A 15,000-nucleotide genomic window follows, 5' to 3' on the forward strand; every position below is an offset into this window, starting at 1 on the left:
ATGGCCATATGTCTCCTGAAAGAGCCCCAGTCACTAATCCTATGGAAAGTGTGTGTAGACCTTTGCCTGTGCGTAGGGAAGGTGTTCATAATGGGGGGTGGAGGTGGGGGCGGGGGTCTTGGTGGAGGTGGAGGTGGTAGTGGGGGTGGAGGTGGGGGTGAGGGCGGGGGCGGAGGTGGAGGTGGGGGGTGGGGGTGGGCATCAGTTTCAGGCCCAGGACCTCCACAGGAGGAAGGGGAGCCTCTGCCAGCGAGCCACTCTCATCCAGCCGCACGCGCTCGAGAACACATCACACCTGACAGCAGCAGGAGCGCAGAGCACACACACACACACACACACACACACACACACACACACACACACACACGCCAGCGAGCCACTCTCATCCAGCCGCACGCGCCCGAGAACACATCACACCTGACAGCAGCAGGAGCGCAGAGCTCTTTCCACTGGCAGCTCCAGCCAAGCCCTGCTGCTACTGCTAAAACACAGGAAGTGGTTGAGGGGGGGTAGGGGGGGTTTTGGAGACCGCAGGTACATTAACACGTTAACCCTGCGTGGGCCATGTCCCGTCTCCTGGGCTGAGTGCTGGCTTAACGCTGGCTGACCACTGGCTGAGTGCTGGAGTCGATAGCATCTGACACACACACACACACACACACATCAGACAAGCTCAGCACAGGGCCCTCGGCAGCATCACACACACACACACACACACACACACACACACACACACACACACACACACACACACATCAGACGAGCAGCATCACACACACACACTCACAGACACATCAGAGGAGCTCAGCACAGGGCCCTCGGCAGCATCAGACACTCACACACACACACACACACACACACACACACACACACACACACACACATTCTCACACACACACACACACACACACACACACGAGCCAGACGAGCCAGTCTGGCTTGAGTGGAGACGCACGCACACGTGGAGGCCAAGATTTGCAAAGCACAAACAGGAAGAGGAGCTTTTTAGTAAGGCTGATAAAAACTGATAACGCCATGAGAGAAAGAGGGGAGGAATGCGGGCGAGATCCCAGAGGAACATGGCTAGATGGATCCAGTCGGAGATGAGGAACGAGGGGTGGGAAGGGTCGTGGGGTGGGTGGGGTTGACGGGGGAAAGGGCCGGGGACGATTTTGAATTCCTGTCCGGCTATTCGTCTGAGCAGAAATAACTCGGGCAATAAGTCCTGAGCAGCAGGTCCCGAGCCCCCCCGGCCCTCTTAACTTCATAAACACCACAAACACGTAAGGTCAGAACAAACAGGCACGCGTGACGGACGAGCATGTAGCCCTCCGCATTCCTCAGAGTCTGCTGATAAAAAAGGAAAGGGGGGGGGGGGGGGGGGGTAGCCCCTCCGACAAACCCAGACAAGCACTTAATGCTGGCCTCTCTCTCTCTCTCTCTCGCAGCTGTCTGGGCGCTTTAAAGCAGTGTGTGTGTGTGTGTGTGTGTGTGTGTGTGTGTGTGTGTGTGTGTGTGTGTGTGTGTGTGTCTTCAAAGCGTCGAGTCTGACAGCTCCACACCAAGCTCAGTGGTGACCTGTCTGCAAACCTCGCGCTCTTAATCAGAGGGAGATTTATACAGCCACAGCAACAGCAGTTTGAGGGTCATCTTCCCCCCCCCCCCCCCCCCCTCTCTCGGTCTCCAAGCATCTCGCTCTCGCTGACCCCCAAAACATTTAATTCCGTTCAGGGCAAGTTGGAAGCCCGTCCAATTCCTTCGAATGACAGCGGAATAACAGCGGTAATTTAATGTTCCGGGGGTCGAGGGATAATACTTTGCAGAGTTCCCATTCCATTCCATTTGAGGTGGCATATTTTCCCCATGTGGCATTCGGGGGCAACCAACCGGGACTTGGCAAAAACACGACACGAGTACGAACACAAAATCTACATAAAAGGAAAAGTTAGTTGGGTGTTAAGTTTTTCTCGAGCTACGACTGAAGCATCCAACATCCTCGACTCAGGAGGACATGCGGACTAGGGGTATGACCGAGGGGTTATCAGAATCGGTTTATTCAATGGGTATGACCGAGGGCTTATCAGAATCGCTTTATTCGCTAAACGTACAAGACACATAGGAATGGTGATGAAGATGACACTTGGTGATGGAGCAAAGTGAAACAAGAATATAGCAGAATAAAATAGAGAAGAGCAAACTAAGATGACGTAAAAACAAGAGAAGAAGGAGAAACATATTAGAATAAAATAACTTATATATTGTAATTTACGGTTAAGTACAAGAACGTGCAAGTTAAGTATTAATGAATGCTGCATTATGCTACATATTGCACAGTCCTGGCAGGACGGCTGGGTCCATAGTGTGTGTTTGTGTGTGAAAGTGCATGTGTGTGTGTTGGTTTAATTCTCTGACAACAAATCAGCCTGCCACCAGCTCTGTCAGTGTGACCAGGGCAAGGTTTCAAAAGAGCTTGTAGTCTGCAAACCTCTGGCCCTCATGACCTCCCTTACGAAGGAAGAGAGAGACGAGGGCCTCGGCCACAGCAAGTGATAAGACACATCTGTTCCCAATGAACAGCCCCCAGACCAGATGAACCGAGTCCAATTGACCAAACCGCTTTCAGAGAAATGAGAACACCGAAAAAGGCACAAGCGATCGTCTGGACTGATCCAAAGTGGCCGCTTCAAAAGAGCCCTGATCCCTCCAGGGGAAACCCAAGATCTAACTTCATGGGGACTTGAGCTGGTAGGTCAGAGGGAGATATGTTAGATATGTTTCTCTAACCTCCAATGACATGTTCACAAAGCTTACAAATGACTGGAATGTCATTATGGATCCTCAAGGCATCAAAGGGCTTGCGTGTTTTTTTCCCTATTCTGTCAGCTCTGCCTTGTAACAGTCTCTGAGAGATGACAGCCTCCCTCAGTAGCCAGCAGTACCACATAGCTTAAATATCTCATGATGAATTTTCCCACAGGAAAGAAAAAAAAAGAACCTCGTTCACTGAACTGTTTCCAGAGGCTTTTGGAACCCCTCTTCTTGTTTCTAGAACACTAAATGAGCATGGCGAATGCAGCCGAATAAAACGAAGATTACTCCCAAACCCCTACTTTACTGAAGTACACGACAAAGTGGATGCAGATTTTCACTAACAAGCTCAACAAACTCCTGAAGGTCATATGGATTGTTTTCTTTTTCCCTGAGAGCCATTACATCTCTTCCTCTCCGCAAACACACACACACACACACACTCACACACACACACACACCATTACATGTCTTCCTCTCAGTGATCTTTAAGCAAAGCACTTCCAGCCTGATAGCACACACACACACACACACACACACACACACACACACACACACACACACACACACACACACACACTCACTCACACACACTCACACACACACACACACACGTGAATGGAAATGTGACCTTTAAAGTTTACTAACTCCACCTGAAATGAAAATATCAAAACTCGTTCTAACTTCCCATGAAAGCCCCACACTGAGCCAAGGGCCTTAATCCCTATGGACCGTTCTACTGACATTACACTGTAGTTATGTCATGTTGCACAAAAACACACACACACTCACACTAACACACACACACACACACACACACACAAACACACACACACACACACACACAACACACACACACACAACACGTGAATGGAAATGCTCCGCAAACACACACACTCACAGTCACAGTCACAGTCACAGTCACAGTCACAGTCACAGTCACAGTCACACTCACACTCACGCTCACGCTCACGCTCACACTCACACTCACACTCACACTCACACACACACTCACACACACACACACACACACACACACACGTGAATGGAAATGCTCCGCAAACACAAATAAGTGGTCCAAGTGACTATAGAGTTATTCAAGTTTTCCAGAGTTTTCTTTGTTTTCGTACGGATTTTTCCATTTTTTGTCTTCCTAGGATGGGAAGATAATTCCAACTGTGAGAACCTCCCAGAACAAGGCCTTCCCAGGTCCTGCTCCTGTTCATAGAGTTGAAACCACGTCAGCTTTTGTGTTTTTTTTTCATTACTTCTGAGAGTCCCTACCTGAGAGAGAGGCCTGGAGAGGCGATGGTTGGGGTTTTTCTCTTCTGGGGACCAGGAGCGCAGCTGCAGGCTACAAGAGAGAAGAGAAGAAGAAAGGATTAGGTGTGTGAACCTGCCGACTCGGTAATGGCCACCGAGTTGAAAAAATCAAAATGACACTAGAAAAACACTCCGATGCCATCATCTCTCCCGCCTGTCAAACAAATGAACCGGTATTGACCCGGCATTGAATGTCAGATGATAACAAACGCTTTGAGATTACATAACTGTGACTGACTACCTGTACGTCTAACTGTAACCCTAAAAAAAAAAAAACTCATTAACAGAGCGGGAGTTGAGTAAGACCAGACTAAACCTGAAGTATCGAGCCAATCAGACCTGACACCTGGAATGTGCCTCAGAAGCTTTCAAGGGTCTAATCACCCCCCGTGCTCAGAGTGAGGAACATGGAGGTTAGAGTGACAGACAGGGTGTCGATTCTACTGCAGTAACACAGGCTGAACTTTGACCTTTCAGGCAGCACAGGAGTGGGCTTGACAGGACAGGTAGAGCACTGTTCTCCTCCCCACACCTCCTCCTCCTTCCTCTCCTGCTGAATGGGGATGGAGAGGCACAGGAAATCCAATGCACATCCTTTGTGCCCCACTTAGAGTCCCCAGCCTCCCCTTCCCTCGGCCTCTTAGAGTCCCCAGCCTCCCCTTCCCTCTGCCTCTTAGAGTCCCCAGCCTCTCCTTCCCTCGGCCTCTTAGAGTCCCCAGCCTCTCCTTCCCTCGGCCTCTTAGAGTCCCCTTCCCTCCCCCTGTTAGAGTCCCCAGCCTCCCCTTCCCTTGGCCTGTTAACGGGCTTCTGTCGGTTCACTCCCCGCCTCTATATTAATCTCAGAGGAGTGCTAAAGTGTTTCGTCCTTCTTTTCGCTCCCTCTCTGTCTGTTAGTTTGAGAGCTCCGGGGTCAGAGTCGTCTGGTGTGTCACCATAACATACCAGACCTCAAGGCCATCATATCTATGACTGACACTTAATAAACTCCATCTCCTCAGAAGTGGTTTGAACTGCCAAAGAAAAGTGATTGCTTTCTGATCGGCCAAATTATCATCAGAGTGCTCAGCCCCAAAGCTCTATATAGTAACGGCTTTTTTTTTGGTTTTTTTCTCAAAACATTATCTTTGGCAAAGACACCTCCTGAAATGTGTTTTCCCTGTTTTAACAGCTGCATACCAATGCTGAAACAATCCAGAGGGATATTGACAAGCTGCTGATATGGAGCACTTTATTGCCTCAATTAACAGATCCATTTCCCTCCACCCAATCCTCCGTTTTCATAGTGAGGTTCTCCCTAAATCACTTCATTATGCAGAGCTAAAGGCTAAATAGTTCCTCTAATGCTTCTGATGGCATGGATTCCAATGGCACCGCGTCAAAAAGAATGTTCTTCAGAACAGGCCTGATGAAGGAGGATATGGGAACCTTTCCAGGTCACGTCTGACTAAAGTAAAGTCCATTACTGTATAAGAAATGAGGCCTCCCAATTTCTTACCTATATAAGGACGCTTGACATACCTCCAAGTCTGTAGTAAAAAGTCAGTAAACCAAGGTAAATCTCTAAATGAGTCTGACAGAGGCAAATCATTATTTCCAGGTCCATTAGTCATAAGTGCTAGACAAAGCTGAGAAACTACTGACATTGCGGTTCCACTAGAGACCTGAGCTAGCAGCTGAAGCCTTAGCTCTTTCAGTGGCCTTCCTACAGGCAACAAAGAACAACCACGTCCCGCGTCCTTAGCAAAAGTAAACAGCCACAACCCAAAGACAATTTGTTGCTTTATGAACGTAGATTTGACAGATTTAACAGCGCAGGAAGACCTTAACAAAAGTGAGCTATAGCTCATGTGTGTGTTATCCTGCATAACACACACATGAGAGGCAAGTTTGATATCTAACTGGGATACAAATTTATATCAGCATCCCAACCGACGACCTTAGCTAAAGTGAGCTATGGACTACCTCTTCGTGTTGGTATGGGTGAGCTATGGGCTACCTCTTCGTGTTGGTATGGGTGAGCTATGGGCTACCTCTTCGTGTTGGTATGGGTGAGCTATGGGCTACCTCTTCGTGTTGGTATGGGTGAGCTATGGGCTACCTCTTCGTGTTGGTATGGGTGAGCTATGGGCTACCTCTTCGTGTTGGTATGGGTGAGCTATGGGCTACCTCTTCGTGTTGGTATGGGTGAGCTATGGGCTACCTCTTCGTGTTGGTATGGGTGAGCTATGGGCTACCTCTTCGTGTTGGTATGGATGAGCTATGGGCTACCTCTTCGTGTTGGTATGGGTGAGCTATGGGCTACCTCTTCGTGTTGGTATGGGTGAGCTATGGGCTACCTCTTCGTGTTGGTATGGGTGAGCTATGGGCTACCTCTTCGTGTTGGTATGGGTGAGCTATGGGCTACCTCTTCGTGTTGGTGTGGATGAGCTATGGGCTACCTCTTCGTGTTGGTATGGATGAGCTATGGGCTACCTCTTCGTGTTGGTATGGGTGAGCTATGGGCTACCTCTTCGTGTTGGTATGGGTGAGCTATGGGCTACCTCTTCGTGTTGGTATGGGTGAGCTATGGGCTACCTCTTCGTGTTGGTATGGGTGAGCTATGGGCTACCTCTTCGTGTTGGTATGGGTGAGCTATGGGCTACCTCTTCGTGTTGGTATGGGTGAGCTATGGGCTACCTCTTCGTGTTGGTATGGGTGAGCTATGGGCTACCTCTTCGTGTTGGTATGGGTGAGCTATGGGCTACCTCTTCGTGTTGGTATGGGTGAGCTATGGGCTACCTCTTCGTGTTGGTATGGATGAGCTATGGGCTACCTCTTCGTGTTGGTGTGGATGAGCTATGGGCTACCTCTTCGTGTTGGTATGGGTGAGCTATGGGCTACCTCTTCGTGTTGGTATGGGTGAGCTATGGGCTACCTCTTCGTGTTGGTGTGGATGAGCTATGGGCTACCTCTTCGTGTTGGTATGGGTGAGCTATGGGCTACCTCTTCGTGTTGGTATGGATGAGCTATGGGCTACCTCTTCGTGTTGGTGTGGATGAGCTATGGGCTACCTCTTCGTGTTGGTATGGGTGAGCTATGGGCTACCTCTTCGTGTTGGTGTGGATGAGCTATGGGCTACCTCTTCGTGTTGGTATGGGTGAGCTATGGGCTACCTCTTCGTGTTGGTATGGGTGAGCTATGGGCTACCTCTTTGTGCTGGTGGGGGTGATCCTTTCAGTCTTCCTGTCGGGGCTTGCAGGGGGCTCTGGAGAGTACGGGTCTGGAGAGATGGAGGCGGGGCTGGAGATGGTGTACTCTCTGTAGTTTTGATTCTCATCCCTGCTCACCTCTACTGCCTCCTGTGGCCAGAGAGAGAAAGGATTTAGTGCAAATCAATAACACCCAGTCGAAAAGTCAAGTGAAGTGCAGTCAATTACACACACACACACACACACACACACACACACACACACACACACACACACACACACACACACACACACACACACACACACACACACACACACACACACACACACACACACACTAACCATAACCACCAATTCTACACAAGTACATGTGAAGGACCTGCAACACTGAGACCTAGAGTAACAAAGCTATAGTTGTTCTATTTAGTGGCATCACTCAAGAGAACATCTGCGTACCTAACGCAGAGTTTGGCAACATTTGTTTTGATCTGATAGGTGTGCTTTATAAACTTTGTAGCATAATTTTAAAAGTGAATGCTAATCTTATATGTTGCTATCTGTGATATACACAACTTTGTCAAAAGGATTGATATAAATACTCTGTGCAACACATTTAAACCTGTAGTCATTCATCTGAGATGTTAACAGTTGTAAAGGGAGTATGTGTTCTACCAGGAGTGAAAAAAAACACCAGTCCTGAATCACGAACGTGAAGGCAAACGATACATCGCCTCAGAGGATTCTACTCGGACAAGTTCTGCCAGGATTCGCTCTGCTGCTGCAATAGCGATTCCGAAAGCCGTCTTTCTGGACGATAAACTGCAGGAACCTCCCTGTGATTTACAACCTGCCTCGAAACCTCTCCTCCGATCCTCACTGTCACAGAGTTATGGCTGGAACGGCGCGCAACGAGGAACAGGAGAGAAAAAAAAGAATGTTCGAGAATATCTCCTTTCTACTCCTCTTGACCTTCAATAAATCTAAGATAAATAGATAGAGCCATTCCTGTGTAATGAGAAGCAGCTCCTAGGGGGATGCCAGGAGGATGGAGGATAGAGGATGGGGCTGCCAGCCAGGAGATGTCCATGTGACAGTGATACAGGATGCGTGCGATATAGTTTCTTCAAGATATGTTATACTGAGCCTACACGTTATGGCTCCTTCAGGACATGCCGAGCCTAGACGTAATGGTATCCGAGCTAAAAATATATCCGGCGACTTTTTTTTCTGCCACAAAATATGCACATCATTTGTTACAACTTTTATCTTTATAAATATGTGATTGTGTACGATCACCTACTACTCAAAGCATTTTGGCGTTAGAGCATGGAAGACTCTTGAAAGGCACGTTGGAATCACAGTGACATCTCATCGTATTACTCAGACTTGGTGGCAGGCACAGCACCCAAGTAATGGACTTGTTAAGACACAAGACACCATTCAATGGGTCTGCAACGTCAGTGCACAGATACAATAGCCCCGGAACAACACTTAAGAGGACAGGAGACGTATCTCTAAACGGAGAGATGTATCTCTAAGCAGATAGATGTATCTCTAAGCAGATAGATGTATTTCTACGCGGAGATTTTAATTTCTAAGCAGATAGATGTATTTCTAAGCGGAGAGATGTATCTCTAAGCAGATAGATGTATCTCTAAGCAGATAAATGTATTTCTAAGCGGAGAGATGTATTTCTAAGCGGAGAGATTTATTTCTAAGCAGAAAGATGTATCTCTAAGCAGAGATATGTATTTCTAAGCAGAGAGATGTATTTCTAAGCAGAGAGCTGTATCTCTAAGCAGACCTGTGGAATACTAACCTGGAAGCGGCCTATCAGCTGGTCTGGGGAGGTGATCCCATTGGTCAATCCAGGGATGGGAGGGTCAGGCCTGTGGGAGATAGAGAGAGATGTTGTTGAGTCATTGACACTGGACTCTCCACTTTGCACTAATGCATACAGTGGGGAAAATAAGTATTTGAACCCCTTGCGACTTCACAAGTTTGGCCACTTGCAAAGAAATGTGTGATCTATAATTGTAATGGTAGGTGTATATTAACAGTGAGAAACAGAATATCAACAAAAAAATCCAGAAAAATGCATTTTATAACATTTATGACTTTATTTGCATTTGACGCAAAAAATAAGTATTTGAACCCCCAAAACTGACTGACAAAAATGACTTAGTACTTGGTGGAATAAACCTTATTGGCAAGCACAGACGTCAGACGTTTCTTGTAGTTGGTCACCAGGTTTACAAACATCTCAGGAGGGATTTTGGTCCACTCCTCTTTCCAGATCCTCTCCAAATCTTTAAGGTTGTGTTTTCAATGGGAGGGAATGACGGAATGAGGTTCAAGCCCAATATTCCACGTTACATGGCCCCATCCATAGTCCCCTTGATGCGGTGGAGTCGTCCTGTACCCTTGGCAGAGAAACAGCCCCAAAGCATAATGTTTCCACCTCCATGCTTGATGGTGGGTATGATGTACTCTTGGGGTCATATTCAGCATTCCCCCCCCTGTCAAACACGGCAAGTCGAGTTGATGCCAAAGAGCTTGATTTTGGTATCATCTGACCACATTCTGTCTCCTAATCCTCCCTAGAATCATTCAAGTGTGCAATGGTGAACTTCAGATGGCACTATACATGTGCTTCCTTGAGCAGGGGGACCTTGCGAGTGCTGCAGTACTTCAAAAAATTACGGCGTGGTGTGTTGCCAATGGTTTTCTTGGTGACTCTGGTCCCAGCTGCCTTGAGATCATTCACAAGCTCCCCCTGTGTAGTTTTGGGGTTATTCTGCACCTTTCGAATGATCACTGATTCCGCACGAGGGGATATCTTGCATGGAGCCCCAGACCTAGAGCGGGTGACAGTTGTTTGGTGTTGCTTCCGTTTATGAATAATCGCACCAATAGTTATCTGCTTCTCACCAAGCTGCTTGCCGGTGGTTTTGTAGCCTATTCCAGCCTTGTGCAGGTCTACAATCTTATCTCTGACGTCCTTGGACAGCTCTTTGGTCTTGCCCATGGTGGTGAGGTTGAAGGTGTGAAGTACGATTCTTTGGACAGGTTTCTTTTATACAGGTCACCAGTTGAGATCAGGTATACCTTGTTAGACATAATGAGGACTAATCTGTGTGCTTTTTGGGCACATAACTGGCCATTGGGAGCCAGAATTCTTGCTGTTTGCTTGGGGGTTCAAATACTTATTTTTTGCATCAAATGCAAATAAAGTCATAAATCTTATAAAATGCAGTTTTCTGGATTTTTTTGTTGATATTCTGTTTCTCACTGTTAAAATACACCTACCATTAAAATTCTAGATCACACATTTCTTTGCAAGTGGCCAAACTTGCGAAGTCGGCAGGGGTTCAAATACTTATTTTCCCCACTGTATATGCTCCTTGTATATACTTTTATAGACTTCTTGGACTGTTGACCATTGCACTGTTGTATTGTATTGTTTTGCACTGTTGTATTGTTTTGCACTGTTGTATTGTTTTGTGTTGTGTTGTATATTTTGAGTAATATGTGTAAGCACAGTGAGAGCCACTGCACCAAGACAAATTCCTTGTATGTGCAAACTAACTTGGCCAATAAAATCTTATTCTGATTCTGATTCTGATTCTGACACATTGTCCTGAGGGAAACCTGAAAACTGGATTAGACACCAACAGCTTCCCTTTTCACTGTGGCATAGTTTCCATGCATAAATATGTCAGAGGATACGATGCTAGAGGGCAACTGGAAATGGGAGCGGGTCTGCGAAAAACCAAATAACTGGTTGGACATGAAACTTAAACAAAAAGAACACTGTAAGAGAGCATGTCAAAGCTTTCCCCAGAGTAATGCATCTTGACAAAGGGAGTACACACTATGCTTTCGATTATTTGTTTGTCTTGAATTAATCAATGTTAGAAGCACAAAAGCCCCTTTGGTTTTCACCAAGGCACGGTGCTACACAAGGGCACGATTCAGCCAGTGTTGGGCTGCCAGTGTACCTGGAGGGACTCTAGTAAAACACAGACCTACACTAAGAGTGTGTGAGAGCACAGACTTATACTAAGAGTGTGTGAGATCACAGAGCTACACTAAGAGTGTGTGAGAGCTACATCTAGAGTGTGTGAGGTACCTTGAGGGACACTTGTAAACCACAGAGCTACACTAAGAGTGTGTGAGAGCTTCATTAAGAGTGTGTGAGAGCTACATCTAGAGTGTGTGAGGTACCTGGAGGGACACTTGTAAACCACAGAGCTACATTAAGAGTGTGTGTGACTGACCACAGAGCTAAACTAAGAGTGTGTGAGAGCAAGAGACTACAACTGGGGCATGTTCTGACAGCTGATGTTAATAGAAACTGATGTTCATATTTTGACGATAAGCTGCTGATGTTCCGAAAAGACTCTTGACAAGATGATTTTTGGTGTGTTTACTTGCAGAACTTGAGCAACTGGCAGGAAAAAATCTCAGAACAGCTTTTCGATTCAAGAATTTGGGAACAAAAAGGCAAAAATGGCTGCATACTGGAAACTGCCGCACATATTTCAAAAACCGACTGGCCCACTTCAAACAGATTCCTAGCGAGTGCGAGGGGGGAAAAGGCTTGAAGTGTCTCTCCAGCTTCATCTTGGCCTTATTTTAATGAGACATTTTACTGAACCCATTTCATTTTTGGGGAGGGAAACAATGCAGGCCCACACAGAGCCAGCAATAACAGACCCGACCCTTCGCTGCAGGAAAGCCTCAGCAGCGCGGGCGAGCGGAGGCTGGCTTACTGCAGGGACAGATTCCAGTGCGGGTCCAGAGCTAATGGCCCTTATAGGACGGGCCCTGGATGCCGGCACTAAATGGACTGGAAAGACACCTCCAGCAGGCTCCATGAAGGCTTTCAACGTCTCCATGCAGACTGGAGCAGCTCCTCAGCCCGAAAAGCAGCTGGAGAGTGAATATGATCTCTCAGCAATGGGCACCTAAAGAATAGCATGAGCATTCTAATTCTAAAGCAAACATTCTATGGAGTGTCAGATTATGAGTGAGGTTTGATTTGTGGACTGAAGGAGTGTAAAATACGTACATTCAAAACGCATTCCTGCTCCCGGAGGTTTGGTGAGACCCACCAGAAAGTCAGCAGCAGAGTTTAGTTACACACAGCTGCACAGAGAGGTAAGCAGAGGGTAGTAACACACACACACACACACACACACACACACACACACACACACACACACACACACAGCTGCACAGAGAGGTAAGCAGAGGGTAGTAACACACACACACACACACACATACACAGCTGCACAGAGAGGTAAGCAGAGTCTAGTAACACACACACACACACACAGCTGCAAAGAGAGGTAAGCAGAGTCTAGTAACACACACACACAGCTGCAAAGAGAGGTAAGCAGAGTCTAGTAACACACACACACACACAGCTGCAAAGAGAGGTAAGCAGAGTCTAGTAACACACACACACACACACAGTTTCACAGAGAGAAGTAACACACACACACAGCTGCAAAGAGGGTAAGCAGAGTGAAGTAACACACACACACAGACACACACACACAGACACACACACACACACAGCTGCACAGAGAGGTAAGCAGAGTCTAGTAACACACACACACACACACACACACACACACACACACAGCTGCAGAGAGAGGTAAGCAGCCACTGGAGCACGAGTCAACGAGTCTTGGCTTTTCGAGAAGTTAAAAATAGCGATGGACGTGAGCCTCCATTGCGGAGTCTCAATCTGATTATGCTAACTTGAAGAAAGGGAAGCTAAAACAAACAGTAGCTTCCGGATATATGCATTAGCTCAGACACGCCCCGGGGGGGTCAAGTTCGAGGTTAAAAAGTGAGACGTATTTGACTTCTTGGCCTTCGTGCTCAGCTCTTCACCCTTGGATTGATGAACGTCGGAGCGTGCGGAAGCACTGTGTGGCAGAAACGGCACGAATGCCTGAAGCGGTGAAAACAATCGCCCTCACCGTTGCCTGGTGTCGCACGGAAAGCACGCATAAATCAAAGAGCTGCTTAACAATCTACACACTCACCAGCGAAGTATGCCGAGTCCTGTTACCTGTGCAATTTAAAGCCTGCCTGCCAGGCATCTCCTGGCCTGGAAGGAATGTATGTGCGGGACTACCTGTCCCATCTGGGACCAGCCACACTATTTTGTCCGCCTGACTATTTTATAATACCCATTTATAATACCCATTTATAAGATTAATAGATGCCATCTAGACATTATTATTATCTATTTATAATACCCATGATATAAGACTAATAGATGCCATTTAGACATTCCAGGTTGTCTCCAGACAGTTCTACCCGTCCCATCTGGGACCAGCCACAGGTCCGCCTGACTTTTTAATAATACCCATTTATAATACCCATGACATAAGACTAATAGATGCCCTCTATTAGTCCATCCATTACAGGTCGTCTCCAGAAGAAAGCCTAGAGGTCCTGCTTGAAGTCCTTTTGGCAAGGGGTTAGTTCTCAAACTCTTTCTCAGAGTTTTTAGCTTTCCGCCTTGTTGCAGTTGTTGCTGTCGGCAGAGGATTTGAGTGGATTTGATGAAGCTTTTATGGTATTTATGAAAACAACTCCGTGTCTATTTTAAAGATGCCTTCAATAACATTTTTGATGTAGTGCCTAGTTAAGTCTTTAAACAGGGGCTACACGGCCTGATAAAGCCCAGACTACACGGTGCCACACACTCATTCAGCTATGCAGTCCCTCGCCTGTCCTCCACCACACACACACACACACACACACACACACACACACACACACACACACACACAAACACACACACACGCCTGTCCTCCGCCACCTGCAGCTGTCGAGGTTTTAACAGTAATTGGGTGGATCAGAAGAAATGAGTCTGGCAATGGCCCCCTTTTCTATCACACGCTAGGAAGGACAATAGACAATGGCAGGAAGTCAACTCAGTTGTGTGAAGCGATCTCCGCCCACCGGCACCTTCAGTGCTACAAGCTCTCGGAGCGCTTTATAAATAATCCTCATAAAAGCGTCATGGAAGTGCTCCGTCATTCTCATGGCCATCAGTCATCTCAGCGGAGGATGAAAGCCAGCTGAAGACGTGTAGATCGTCAAAATGAAGCTCCGCTCCGTGCTGGAAAACTACCCTGGGAACAAAGCACTGATAGACCCAGAGGTCGGCTGTGCCAGCTCGATGCCAACGGGTGCAGGGAGCTGCGTGCTGGCATGCCCGCCACCCATGACTGGGCGCCCAGAGGGGACAAGAAAAGGAGATACTGCAACATCTTTAATTATCCGTGACGAGGATATACACGTATTAAACCACAATCCTCCTTTAAGAGAGAAGGACACGCCATTGGTTTCCCCTCATAAAGTATTCATTATGGTAAGGTGTGTGTGTGTGTGTGGGGGGGGGGGGGGGGGGGGGGGCAGCCATACACCAGGAGCCAAGAGGGCGGGCAATGTGCAAACAGAGCCAGAAAGATATCTACACAAATGACTGGAAAGGCCAACCTGGACATGACATGACCACCATGTTGTTACCTCTATGTTTTCACCCCTGTATGTTTGTTTGTTTGTTTGTTTGTTTGTTTGTCTGTTTGTTTGTTTGTTTGTTTGTCAGCAGGATTACGCAGAAACGCATGGACAGATTTCCATCAAACTT

General features: G+C 47.2%; 1 protein-coding gene across 1 annotated transcript in view; it reads right to left on the reverse strand.

Annotated features, from left to right (window-relative positions):
* Window positions 1-15,000, reverse strand: part of pdlim2 (PDZ and LIM domain 2 (mystique)) — a gene marked incomplete at its 3' end in the record, with an annotated part of 73,287 nt that overhangs the window by 38,708 nt on the left and 19,579 nt on the right. The window contains exons 4-6 of the mRNA XM_080852405.1: window positions 9,139-9,208; window positions 7,318-7,469; window positions 4,093-4,162 (exon numbers count right to left, since the gene is read on the reverse strand). Of these exons, the coding sequence (XP_080708531.1) occupies window positions 4,093-4,162; window positions 7,318-7,469; window positions 9,139-9,208 (292 nt within the window). The remainder of the gene's footprint in view (window positions 1-4,092; window positions 4,163-7,317; window positions 7,470-9,138; window positions 9,209-15,000) is intronic.

This window comes from Sprattus sprattus (assembly GCF_963457725.1).
Source record: "Sprattus sprattus genome assembly, chromosome: 15".
Taxonomy (NCBI): domain Eukaryota; kingdom Metazoa; phylum Chordata; class Actinopteri; order Clupeiformes; family Clupeidae; genus Sprattus; species Sprattus sprattus.